This window comes from Pygoscelis adeliae, unplaced genomic scaffold, assembly GCF_000699105.1.
Source record: "Pygoscelis adeliae isolate BGI_AS28 unplaced genomic scaffold, ASM69910v1 Scaffold4, whole genome shotgun sequence".
Taxonomy (NCBI): Eukaryota; Metazoa; Chordata; class Aves; order Sphenisciformes; family Spheniscidae; genus Pygoscelis; species Pygoscelis adeliae.
The window spans coordinates 9,022,774-9,036,097 of NW_008824986.1; the positions used below are offsets into that span (position 1 = coordinate 9,022,774).

At 40.3% G+C, this 13,324-nt stretch overlaps 1 protein-coding gene across 1 annotated transcript in view; it reads right to left on the bottom strand.

Moving 5' to 3' along the window:
• The window catches only part of DOCK1 (dedicator of cytokinesis 1), a 303,352-nt gene that overhangs the window by 77,341 nt on the left and 212,687 nt on the right, over nt 1-13,324 (bottom strand). The window contains exons 30-33 of the mRNA XM_009326015.1: nt 12,804-12,882; nt 12,046-12,146; nt 7,561-7,619; nt 1,227-1,375 (exon numbers count right to left, since the gene is read on the bottom strand). Of these exons, the coding sequence (XP_009324290.1) occupies nt 1,227-1,375; nt 7,561-7,619; nt 12,046-12,146; nt 12,804-12,882 (388 nt within the window). The remainder of the gene's footprint in view (nt 1-1,226; nt 1,376-7,560; nt 7,620-12,045; nt 12,147-12,803; nt 12,883-13,324) is intronic.

Consider the following 13,324-nt stretch of genomic DNA (forward strand, 5'->3'; position numbering starts at 1 on the left):
TACCTGGCCTAACTAGTCTTTACTCAAGCCATAAGGCAAAGCTTCAAGGAAAAGAAGGTCAAATGAATGATGTCAGGAAACTTTCTTTCACTCCACTTGTCTCTCAAAAGTTGATGCTATCAGGGTAAGATTGCATATGCTTATTCAAGGACTTCCCTCAGCATGTTAAAATAAAATAGAATAAAAATGCTACATTAGTATTTTAGATTTTGCAGTGCCTACATAACATGAAGAAACACTGACACTGACTGGATAGCTTTTTTTCCTCTTCAAAATCCATAAAATGGTAAAGAGTATCAAAATTATAAGGAACTAGAGATGATAAATTCTTACAGGTTATGGTTTCTTTTGCCACATTATCAGGCTTCCTTTATGTCCAATTTCACTCAGAAGCAGACTTGTTTCCTGAGTCACAGTGAAAATTTAAGACATCTGTCTTTGCTCTCCTTTTATAGCTGTCATGGTTTAACCGGGCAGGCAGCTAAACACCACGCAGCCGTTTGCTCACTCCCCCGCAGTGGGATGGGGGAGAGAATTGGAAAAAAGGTAAAAGTCATGGGCTGAGATAAAGACAATTTAATAGAACAGAAAATGAAGGGAAAATAATAATAATGATAAAAGAATATACAAAACAAGTGATGCACAATGCAGTTGCTCACTACCTGCCGACCGATGCCCAGCCAGTTCCTGAGCAGCGGCCACGCCCCCCAGGCCAACTCCCCCCAGGTTTTTTTGTTCAGTGTGACATCATATGGTGTGGAATATCCCTTTGGGCAGTTTGGGTCAGCTGTCCTGGTTGCGTCCCCTCCCAGCTTCTTGTGCACCTCCAGCCTCCTCGCTGGTGGGGTGGTGTGAGAAGCTGAAAAGTCCCTGACATAGTGTAAGCACTGCTCAGCAACAACTAAAACATCAGCGTGTTATCAAAATTATTCTCATCCTAAATCCAAAACACAGCACTATACCAGCTACTAGGAAGAAAATTAACTCTATCCCAGCCAAAACCAGGACAGTATCATACAGAAAGGTTTCATTTACTTCATGCAATTTTTTCCTTCAAAAGAATTTAAAATCCTCAGACGAAAACTCTATAGCCACTCAGAGTTATAGAAAATCCATAATTATATTATTCTCTAGAAAAATAAGAAATAACAAAAATTCTTACATTTTTGTCAAAGAGCAGTTAAATCTTTCTTAGAAACTTTAAATATCTGTAGCTTGTTGCTTACCATCTGGAAGCTTCTAGTAGAATGAAATTCACACTGCATCATATCAAAGAAGATTGGGATTGTAGCTTTCCGAAGTTCGGTTTCAGGGATCAGTGTCATTTCTAAGATAGGTCCCACCATTTCTGGGATGAACTTGATTTTATGCTGACCTTTACGAGAAAAGACGCATTTCAGAGTTAACGAACAGCCACTGATTTTGGTAGAAGATAATTGTTATAAAAGCCGTATCAATAAATTCTCATATAGCATAAGAAAGTATTTTTCATGATCTGATTCTACTGAAACATGTATTATTACTTATGCCACAAGAGGGGAAGTATGTGGTATGTATAAACCCAAATTAACAAGAGTTGTTGAATCAGTAATCAAACTGGAACTTACCACATTTTCCACGAAGCACCCATATTTGCACACTCAATTAAGTTTCAAGGTTTTTTTTTAAATACAACTTATGGTTAGGAGAGCAGGAGGCTAAAAGGCACATCACCTGTATTAACTTATTTAGACTTCTGTATCTTCCACAGCATACCGAATGTTCTCCGTGTCAGTCTATTAAAGTGTCATCACGAGTGCATACTTTCACAGCCTCAAGACATGAAACTACATCTTACCAAGCCAACAATATGTCTTCTTTCTTTGAGAACTGATCTGACTGGCAAACTTTATTTCACTGCACCTCCCCTAACCCTCCCTGCTACGCTCTCCACACATGGAACAGAAATCAAACCTTACCAGGAACATGGCACCTAATAAATGTTGGACTAGTTAAAAACATCTAGTTACTGTTCATATTATTAGCTAAAGTGTAGAGAATGCAGATTATACGTTCTGCAAATTATCTGTTCAACAACTCCATGGAAAGATGCTGGTGTAGAGCAGTGTAGCAGAGCACCAGAGAGCTCCAGGCAGAGGACTTGATGGCAGAAGTTTAGAAAATACAGATATATTCCCCTCTCAGCAACAGGCTGGGAATCATTTGAACCTCACTACACAACTGGTGACATTTCTCACAAATGCAATGTTAATGGATGTATACAATCAAACTCATACACTGTTTATGCATCCACTGCTGTGGTTCAGACCAGACTTCTTCAGAGCCGAGGTAATTTAACAAGCCCTCAGCTTCCTCCATTTTAAGACTCTTGTTTCCCATTGCAGTTACCAGTGGTATATGACAGAACAGATTTTAATTCATTTATATTCCACTGCACTACACCAGTACGGCAGTAACTGTGGAAGTCTTTAATTAGCCGTTTCACTTTTGACCAGAACATAAATCTCAACAAACGTAATCAAGAAGAACTCCTTCACTAACAAAACGCGCTACTTTTTTTTAGCAGATATAATTTAAGTTACTTGATTTGGCAAACTTCAGAATCCTATTAGCATTAGCAATCCTATTAGGGCAAATTAATACTCCACTAAAATTGCTACTTTGTATGATGCTGCACTGCTGGTTGTTGGTGAGGAATATCAAGTGAGAGGCATAAAGTTTTCCTCTGTCTCTCTTACAAGTATTATTACATTCGGCCTCCCAGGTGACAGTTTTCTTGTATTATGCCTGAAAAGTGTCAGAGTCAATATTTCAGAAAACAAATTATAGTGACAAAAGTTATTCGTCAGGCACAAATCCAATGTCACGAAGTTCTCCGTGTGCCACAGTGGGTTTTTCCATTGCTTCAAGCACAGGGATTCCCTCAGAAAAGTAACTAACATCTTCTGAACTTCAGACGTGAAAAATAACGAATTCACAGAAGATTTTTTTTTTTAAATCTTTGATCCCCTCTCCTCTTCTCTGCGGGAATATAAACTTCTTGCTCAAAAAGGGAGTCACTGAAGAGCTCATCCAATAACAAAGGCACAGAGAGCCACAGACCTCACCTCCCAGGTGCTCACCAATGCCTCCACCAAAGTGAATGGGAGCCAAGGGTGGCTGCAGGATTTGCTCCCAGCCACGCATGATTCGGCCGGCAGCAGCCAGCCCCACCACCCACTCAGCCTTCTTGCTGTTCACCAACTGTTTGTATTTATTAGCGGTGCTGCCTCACAGGTAATCACCAACAGAGTTTTTAAATCAAAGAGGACAGAGAGCTTCTCTAAATATGAAATTCAGAAGGACTTGGGGGGAATAGAAGCGTGCGAGTTATTAGCAGAAAGTATTAAAATCACTTGTACATTCTACTGCGAAAAAAATCCCTCGTCTGCTGTTGGAAACCCACTTAGTTCTTCATGCCGTCTGGAGGGTCCGTGGGTGGCTCCCACCAAAGTTTATGCAGCTCAGCTGCAGAGAAAAACAAGGGGAGCAATCTGCTGGGGCAGCACTGCCTGCTTTGGATGTGAAGCACTCGCCCCACAGCGCTGCTGCCCAGAGCCGTTCCTGCTGTGGGCAGCTGTGCTGGGGCCGCGGCAGGCAGGAGCAGGGGCCGGCAGCGACCACAGGAAGGCAGGGCAGCACAAATTAAAGCGTTAAGTGATCTTGATTGGTTTTCTTCATCAAGCATGCATGAGGAATAACAATGAGAAAGGGTTTGTCCACCAACCGGGCGATACGGGAGAGGGTTGAGTGCCCTGCGTGACATCCTTCTGACGCTGTGACACACATTGGTGATGCGATGACGTGCACACACGTGCTTGCTACGATGATGTGATCCAGTGCGATGTTGTGTCACAAAAGCAAGCATGAGAGTAAAACACGAAAGGAAACGATCTTCCTCTGGCACTCCAGAGTATCCATCCCAGCTGCCTATCACAGGCAGCACTTTCTGATAAACAACCCAACAATGAGTTCACCTTTTTTTTTCCCTGGGAGTGTGGGAACTCCCACGCAGAGACTCAAAATGTGACAAGTCTGGAAGAAAATTGAGGATTCTCTTCTGAAAACCAAATTGTGCAGCTGCTTTAAGAACCACATGCAAAAAAAGTGTTCTTTTGAACATGCAAAAACCTCCCCTTGCAGTGGCTTCTGTCTTGCCATGAGATGCGCTCCTACAGACTGCTCACATAACAGGAACAGACCTCATTACACGAACCAAACCCAAGGTGCTTTCTTTATTGGATAACGTGTGATTTTCATTTCCCACGTCCTTTTAATTTAAATTTGGGCCACAAAAAACACTGACTAATTTGCCAGCAACCTCACCTCTCACTTGGGTCAGCTCTGAACATGCATGACTAATTCAGAGAGTGTTATCTGTAATGACTTCTATTTATATAACGCTCAAAGCTCAGGTCTATTTTTAACCCTGGCTTTCCCTCCAATGACATTAACATCTCTGTCAAGACACCTTTTCTGACGTCAAGCACTTGGAGGGAAGGGCCGGGCCAGTGGGCAGCTCGCTGGAGGACAGCAGCAACAACCATTTCACTTCATCTTCAGCAATTTTACTTTTCCATCTCCCTCTAGGCTGGTTCAGATGTCAACAATAAAAGCAATGTTTTCTGAGCTGGCTTTCCTTGACCAACTTTACCACAAGGATATTATTTTTAATGTTATTACAATTTGTTTAACATGTAACTGTTGAAACCATTAACCATTGAAAACTGGTACACATGACCTAGTGACAAACTGTGTTTTGTATATGCTAAATTGCATCACATAACACTTTTAAGTGCATGTTGTTCGAATTCCTACATTTTCAAGACAGAGGCCACAGCTTTCTTTACGCTTTTCTGATACTTACTGTCTCACCGAGGTCTAAGGCCCCAGTTCCAGCAAAACAGTGACTCAAAATACTACATTATTTTAAAGTTCAGGTTGTGATATGGAGGGAAAAAAGCCTACAAAGACTAATGTACACCATTTTTTGTGCACGCAAGAAAATAAAAGCCTTGCAGCACTTTCAGAAAAGCAACGCAGCAGGGGCTCTGCACACTGGAACTAGGCTCCCTGAAGCCATCCTCATTGCTGCTGCATCAGAGCACTCAAATCTAAAGCCTTCATGATCAAATCTGGCAGAGTATCAAACAGGACAGCTACAACTAGGATTTAAATAAAAAATCTGCCAGGCTGGATGTCTCGTACGTGGTTCCCTGTTTAAAACAAAAATCTTATTCCTAAATTACAGGTATTTAAAGTGTGTGCACACAGTTAGTGTTGCTCTCCACTATACATGCTCTTTTTTTTTTCTACTTATAAAGGTGGGAAGGTATGAATATTGCAGCCAACACTGCATAAGAAACACAGACAAGAAAAAACTTTTAGGATTTGTATTTTGCTATTTAATTTCAGAAAATAAAATATACTCTTAGATGTGCATTACAGCTACAGGACTGTCTCATTCCCAACTGGGGAGTTCTAACTCAGCAGACATTACACATTAATCATGGTATTTATGAACAAAAACTGATGAGACAAAATATTAATTTTTGAGGCTTATCCATACCCTTTAATACATAAATAAAAAGTCAGGGTTGTGTGGCTTCATCATATCTTATGCACAATGCCACAGTCATAAAAATTAAATGCTCAAGCGTATGCAAGAATTATAGCTTTTCACTTCTGATTTTGTTTCTGAACGTATACATTAATAATTTGACAAATGTAGTGCAACTTCTAAGATAAAAGTGTCAAGCACCCCCCAATCAATTCCCCTGCAGTGGTAAGTCAGAATTCTTTCTTAATTGATGCTGTGACATACATGAGATTGGTGACGAGCCAGAAGTTAAACATCATCAGCATGGACTATCTGTATTACAAAGAAGAGAAAAAACAAGCTGCTCATTATGAGAAGTATAAAGGCCGCCTTGGATTGGGGTCCTGCCTCTGATTTACCTTTCTCTTGCAGCTTTTGTTGGGAAGAGCAGCAATTTACTGACTCTCTCAACATGTGAGATTTCGGCATTAATGATCCCAGCCACTTACACAATCACAGACATTAAAGCTAGAGTAGGTCACGGAGTCATCTACCTGCATAATCTCGGTTTATAAAAACTCTATTAAAGATAAAAGGCTTTCATGACAGCACAGAAAGAAATATTGAAGATATTTCACCACCCCTCACCATTAACATGGTGAAAAACTGAACCCTAGAGCAACTAAATAACTTGTCCAAGAGCAGCCAGCGTCAGCAGCAGTCGTAAAAAGCACAATGCACTCCACAGTCCCCAGCCTGAACAAAATAACCTCATGTAAGAACAGCCAGATGTATAACTATGTATGCAAACTTTTCTACTTTCAGTCTAGTAAATTCTGGGAAAAGTTTAAAAATCCAAAGATGCCAGAGAAATTAGTAAAGATAACAGATGAATACAGGACTGTAAGCCTAGAACAGGGAAGGATTTGGCTAATTACAACAAAGAGGCTGCCAGCATCCTGAGCTGGATGACCCAGCATCAGGCACGATACTGATTTTATTAGCTGTCTGTCAAGTCGCATATCAGGTATGTACTATGCTTTAATCTGTTCTCCAGACACTTAATTCACAAAAGATGCTTCTAATAAAAAGTGAACTCAGCTGCTCTCAGAAGCCTTTTCTCATCATTTCAGCAGAGCAGATGCAAACTCTGTGATATCAAATACTTATGAACCCTTGCATTCCTTTCTCTTATATATGCTGATTTTTTTCAAGTTTCAGCAACAACAGTTCAGCTAGAGGTATAAGTGAAGCGGCAAATGCATTTATTTCTGATAATTTAAGGAACTTTTGATAAAACTCGAAAGAGCTGAAGTGTCTCTGCTGTTAAGCTCAGGAAAATGAAATCTGGCAGATGAGTACACTCAGGTCACAGTAAATACTCAGTTTCTCATGAAATTCAATCCCTATATAGCTAAATTATACCCACGGAATAGCACAGACTTGAGATAGTCAGATATGCCTAATTTACCTATGAACTCCAGGGATGCCCAAGTTCCCATTCTTTACTGATCTTCCTGAGTCACTCTGATGCAGCCAAACAAGATTGAAAATCAGACTTCAAGCAGAATTTCCAAGCTAAGTTACTGATAACCCTTGGACGTGTTCATTTTGCTACAGTCCCAGTTACTGCATCCACACATATGTGCGTGTATATATCTATGTCTACATATACGTGTGTGTATATATATATATTTAAGGAAAAAAAAACAACATTCAACAGGTATCACCATAACTTTTTCTTTTTATTTAGCATGAAGTTGAATACCATGAAAAGACAGAAGATACATAAACGTTGACTACAGTTTTCCCAGACGGCGAAAAAGCGTGCAGAGGCGGCTTTACTTAAAAATCACCTGCTTTTTAAATGCCTTCTGGAAGCCTACCATTATTTCAAGAGAAAGCAAGTTCATTTAATCTCTAACTCGGTTTATCCAAACACTGAGTGAAAGCATTAAGCAACGGGCGCTCAGACTACTTACCCAGATTATACCACATATCCCTGATTTCAAAACCAATCTGCCTTCTCATATCACCGTACCTTAAAAAGGAAAACAAAACCACCATTAAAAAAACAATAAAAATCTAATACCAATAAGCAGAAACATCTCATTTCAGAATTTGACCAGCATTCAAAAATATTTGAAATTACAGAGCAGGTTCTCCAAGTTCAACCAATACAATAACATTGCACAGCCTCCCTCACCAGCCCAGTGATGCGCCCGTGAACACTGAACTTTGCCAAATGTCCCTTTTACAAGGCAGTGAGACATAGAGGCTGCCTGACACATCCAGGCTACCCCAAAAGCCTCAGCCACGCAGCCACCAGCTTCTGTTCCTCACCTCGTGTTACTTGCTTTCCCTCAAAAGACCCCGATTTTCAATTTCTGCAGCAATACTTACCAAAGGGAGAACACACACAAGACATTCACCTGTGCAAAACCTCCCTTTGCCATATTTTCAGATTACCTAACTGTCCTTTGGTACACATGGGTGGTTACAGAGATTAATTGTGAGCATTTTCTATTTTCCAAATGGTAATGGCTGGAGGAAGCATAACAGAGAGCTTCATGGCCCAAGGCTGCATTTTATTTTTATACACTCTCATAGCATAGCATTGTCCTAGAAAATGCAACAAGGAACATCTTGTGACGTCTTGTACCTTGATGTGCAAAATCAGAAAGAGAAGGTTTCTATGTTCCAACGGGATTTTGTGTCCTGCCTGGGCTAGACCAAAAGTGAGTTGTCCCAGGCAGTTAACGAGCCAGGGCAGAGGTGGGAGCCCATCCTTCAGCCTCCCTGCTAAACCTGCCTCTGCTCTGCTGCAAAGTTGGCGGCACCAATGCCTCATATTTCCCATCAGGGTTTTTTTTATATTCCACTCCCTCTCCACATTAATGCCAGGAAAGCTTAGTGAATGGAAAACATCCTATTGCCTTCATTAATCATAGAATCATAGAATCATTAAGGTTGGAAGAGACCTCTAAGATCATCGAGTCCAACCGTCAACCCAACACCACCATGCCCACTAAACCATGTCCCTAAGCGCCTCATCTACATGTCTTTTAAATACTTCCAGGGATGGTGACTCAACCACTGCCCTGGGCAGCCTGTTCCAATGTTTAACCACTCTTTCAGTAAAGAAATTTTTCCTCATGTCCAATCTAAACCTCCCCTGGTGCAATTTGAGGCCATTTCCTCTCGTCCTATTGCCAGTTACTTGGGAGAAGAGACCGACACCCACCTCGCTACAACCTCCTTTCAGGTAGTTGTAGAGAGCGATGAGGTCTCCCCTCAGCCTCCTTTTCTCCAGGCTAAACAACCCCAGTCCCCTCAGCCGCTCCTCATAAGACTTGTTCTCCAGACCCCTCACCAGCTTCGTTGCCCTTCTCTGGACATGCTCCAGCACCTCGACATCCTTCTTGTAGTGAGGGGCCCAAAACTGAACACAGTATTCGAGGTGCGGCCGCACCAGTGCCGAGTACAGGGGCACGATCACTTCCCTACTCCTGCTGGCCACACTATTTCTGATACAGGCCAGGATGCCATTGGCCTTCTTGGCCGCCTGGGCACACTGCCGGCTCATGTTCAGCCGGCTGTCGACCAACACCCCCAGGTCCTTTTCCGCCAGGCAGCTTTCCAGCCACTCTTCCCCAAGCCTGTAGCGCTGCATGGGGTTGTTGTGGCCGAAGTGCAGGACCCGGCACTTGGCCTTGTTGAATCTCATCCAGTTGGCCTCGGCCCATCGATCCAGCCTGTCCAGGTCCCTCTGCAGAGCCTTCCTACCCTCGAGCAGCTCAACACTCCCGCCCAACTTGGTGTCATCTGCAAACTTACTGAGGGTGCACTCGATCCCCTCGTCCAGATCATTGATAAAGATATTAAACAGAACTGGCCCCAAAACTGAGCCCTGGGGAACACCGCTCGTGACCGGCCGCCAACTGGATTGAACTCCATTCACCACAACTCTCTGGGCCCGGCCGTCCAGCCAGTTTTTGACCCAGCGCAGAGTACACCTGTCTAAGCCGTGAGCCGCCAGCTTCTCTAGGAGAATGCTGTGGGAGATGGTGTCAAAGGTATCGGAATGATGATAATGATGGGATTGGAACCATAATGAGCTCCAAGAATTTATTTGCTACACAGAATATTTGTATGTTAAAGATCATTACTTAAATAACAAGATGAGCAAAATGGCAATATCTGACAACTTGTGGGATTTCTGTGGGATAATAGTGAGACACCCTGTTATTAATACGGATTAAAGAGATTCTTCTGCATCATTAAGAATCTGTTATTATCTAATGCTTAAATGCAATGTTTAGCAAAAACTACAAATTACAATAATTAAATTTTTAATTATTAAATATTTGACATATTAATTGAAATACATACTTAAAAAGATGGGTGAGTGTGATATTGAATTAACTGATTAATCATATCTCTTTGGCACAGAACTGGTAGTGGTTTCACACAGCAAGAAAAATTAGTACTTCCAGACCATAAATTCATTGCATCTTGAAGAATTTATGGTCTTGATTTCTGTCTCTAAAACATGATTAAACTGAAAATAACAACTTGTAAAATCATTATAAACAGATTTAGAATTTAGCAAACTTCATTAAGTAACAACTTCAAATGACTTAATCTACTTACTTATATTAGCAGTGAGAAATGTCTGTTGATTTCTTGAATTTCCTCAGCAAGATATACTGCCCAGTTTAATATAAAAATCACTTGAGGAAAATTTCTGTCTAAGGTTCCTGTCCTCACAAAGAGGAATATCAGCCCACAAATGTATTTATTTGACAGTAATTTCCAGTCCAATTACAGCTCAGCTGTTGTTTTTTTGTTCAGGTCAGGAGTCTGATCTGAACTAAAATGCTCACGTAGGTGCACACCGATGTCGGACAGAGAGAACAAGAGGAGACCAACAGCAGCCACAGCTTTGATCTCTCTGCTTTCTAATTGATTGGAGCGCTTTGCCTTTTGCAAGTATCCTTCACACTCTTAATTACAAAAGAGAATTTGCATCACTGGTCCCATCTTGTAGAAAACCATTTTGTTCCATAAATTCTAAATCTAATGAAATAAAATTCACCTGGCTCTACAAAACCATCTTGATTTCCTTTTGCAAACGTGTAACTATAATGGTATTTGTGATGTTTATAGCACAAGTGCAAAAACCTGAGCTCTGCTTGACATCACATTTCCACTGAACTTGTAAATATTCCTCTTTCATCAAGGAAGCCCCACGAGTCACATGTACGTACATTAGATCATACAGTGCTTAAAAATTCTGTTTCAACACCCAGATAAAGCACAGCTTCCAAAGGAAGCACCTCAAAACTCATGACGGAGTGGACGAATTTGAGGGGCAAAATTTAGCTGCCAGAAAAAAAGGATTGGACATAGAGCCCTGTCTTTTCTGGTCAAAGCCTGCGACTCACACAGTGAAAGCAAAAAGCCTTTAAAAGCACATCTCTCTGCAGCAGTGATAAACTCTTCCCATTCTCACTGTGATCTCTCTCATCATAATAATATACAAAAGGGATTGAATATAGAAGGTGAAGTAATACAAAATGCATCTTCTTTCTCTGTATAGATATATAATATATATTGTACGTACAAGGAGTCTGAGCTATACTTGCTCAGGGAATCATAGCTTTGAAACTCCTCATTTTTGTGCATTAACTGCAGTAACCTGATTGACTATGGGAACAAACTGCTTTTGTAGGTGCTCTTTACAAATAGTATGACACAGAAAGAGAATCCACGCACCGTATTTGAAAACACATAACTGGCTTTTTTCAGTGTTCAGTGTTTAGTTAATTAATGATAAGGTCCACTACATTGGAACTCTAATGAAATTTAGGAAAAATACATACATTTAACAAAATATTCATGCCCCAGTCCTATTTCCAGTCCTTTTTCTTTTGACAGGTTTCATTTGCTGTGGGATTCTGAATAGCAATTGGGTAGTTCAAGCTCCCTGTTCAGCGGTAGGCAATGTAATCCCTTTTAACCAGGAAAGCATACAAGACTGCAGTTATACAAACCCATTCTTCAGGGATATCGCAGTGAAACTGGCTGTAGTTACAAAAATTCACTCTAAAAGGCCGTTAGGGATTAAGCAATAAAGAGCGCATGTAAAAGGAGATTAGAATAAGCACAAAGCTAAAGTGATTTAAAAATTCAGTTTTATAGTATGTTAATACTTCTGAAAAGTCTTGACTTTATGAACATCCTGCAGTATAAAATACTGTCTTCATCAGTAATGAATCATGTAATTTAGATCTTGATTCAAGGGTAGAAACACATGCAATACTTGATTCATGTTTTTAAAGCCAACCTTTCATTATACCATGATTGCATCTCAATTTGAATGGATTTAGCTAAGAAATTAAACTAAAATTATGTTAATAGACCTCAAGTTCTTGTCCATGATTTAGATGACGAACAGGACTTACTTGTTAAGTATTTTTGCTCTTTTAGCACTTGAAAAATTCTCCAGTTGTAAAGACTCTTGTGTGAGAAAAGCAACAGCCAAGTGGAAGTAGTTGTTCCAAAGCTGAAAGCCCCCAAAATGACAAGAATAGATACCATTAATTCTCTGAACTGTTATTCTGCACACCTACAAAACAACTTAGAAGTATCTAAATTATGCACATAAATATTTAGAGGAGAAAATAACAGACACCACAGAGACGGTGTTTCTTGATATATTCTTAGTACATCTCCTTGTTGTGTTTATGTTTCCATGAAACATTCCTATCTACAAATCCTAATCGATTGTGTTTTGATGATTCTAGTAAAATGAAATGTGAACACATAAATACAAAAAAAAAAGGATCCTGAACAAGTAACCTAAACTGGCACGTTTCTCATCAGTAGGGCACTCAGGTGCCGCATCTCAGGCTCCACATTTGAGGCAATAATTCTGCTAAATCATCTGCTGCAGAAAGGGGGAGGACACCCCTTTTTTCTGTTCCTGAAGGGAAGAAGGAGTTTTCTGTGAGCTCTGAGTAAGACTTGGTGCTGTTCTAGGACAAGACCCACAAAACACGAATGGATTGTACATACCTGCTGAGCCTGAAATGACTTAACTGGGCTAACTGGTCTCCTGGGGTTCACAATGACACATACATATACCAAAATTACGTGTTTAGGGCAGAAATTTATTACAACATTAACATTAGTCCCCAAGACACTGGTGTTTTTTTCTTACCTGTAACTCAAAGTTGGCTTGATCAAGAAATTTTTTGTTTAGCATATCTGCATACTGATTAATTGCTCGCAGGAAGACTCTGAAAGATCAAGAGAAAATTACATAATTACACACTCTTCTGTGGTACCTTTGTACATTTGGCATCCCAATTAGACAAAAATCTGAGTCTGTCTGGAAAATGAAATTTGTAGCTGTTACTTGAAAAGCAATGTGATCTCACCACTGTTAAGTATACAGAATTATATGCAGATGTTCTCAAAATTAATCAAGTAAATTAGCATATGCAGAAACACAAGGAATGTTTTGGATAAAATCACTTGTCTTTAAAATATCTCATGATAATCAAGAGATCATTAAAAATTCAGTTTATTAGGAAAAAAGTATATATATTTTTAAAGTTACAGTATCTTAGCGTCGTACCTAACCTAGATCTGCAATTAATTGCCTGTGTTTTAACTTGCAGGTCAAGCAAAACATGTTTTTAAACACGAGGCAAACACTATTTTACTTATGGCACAATA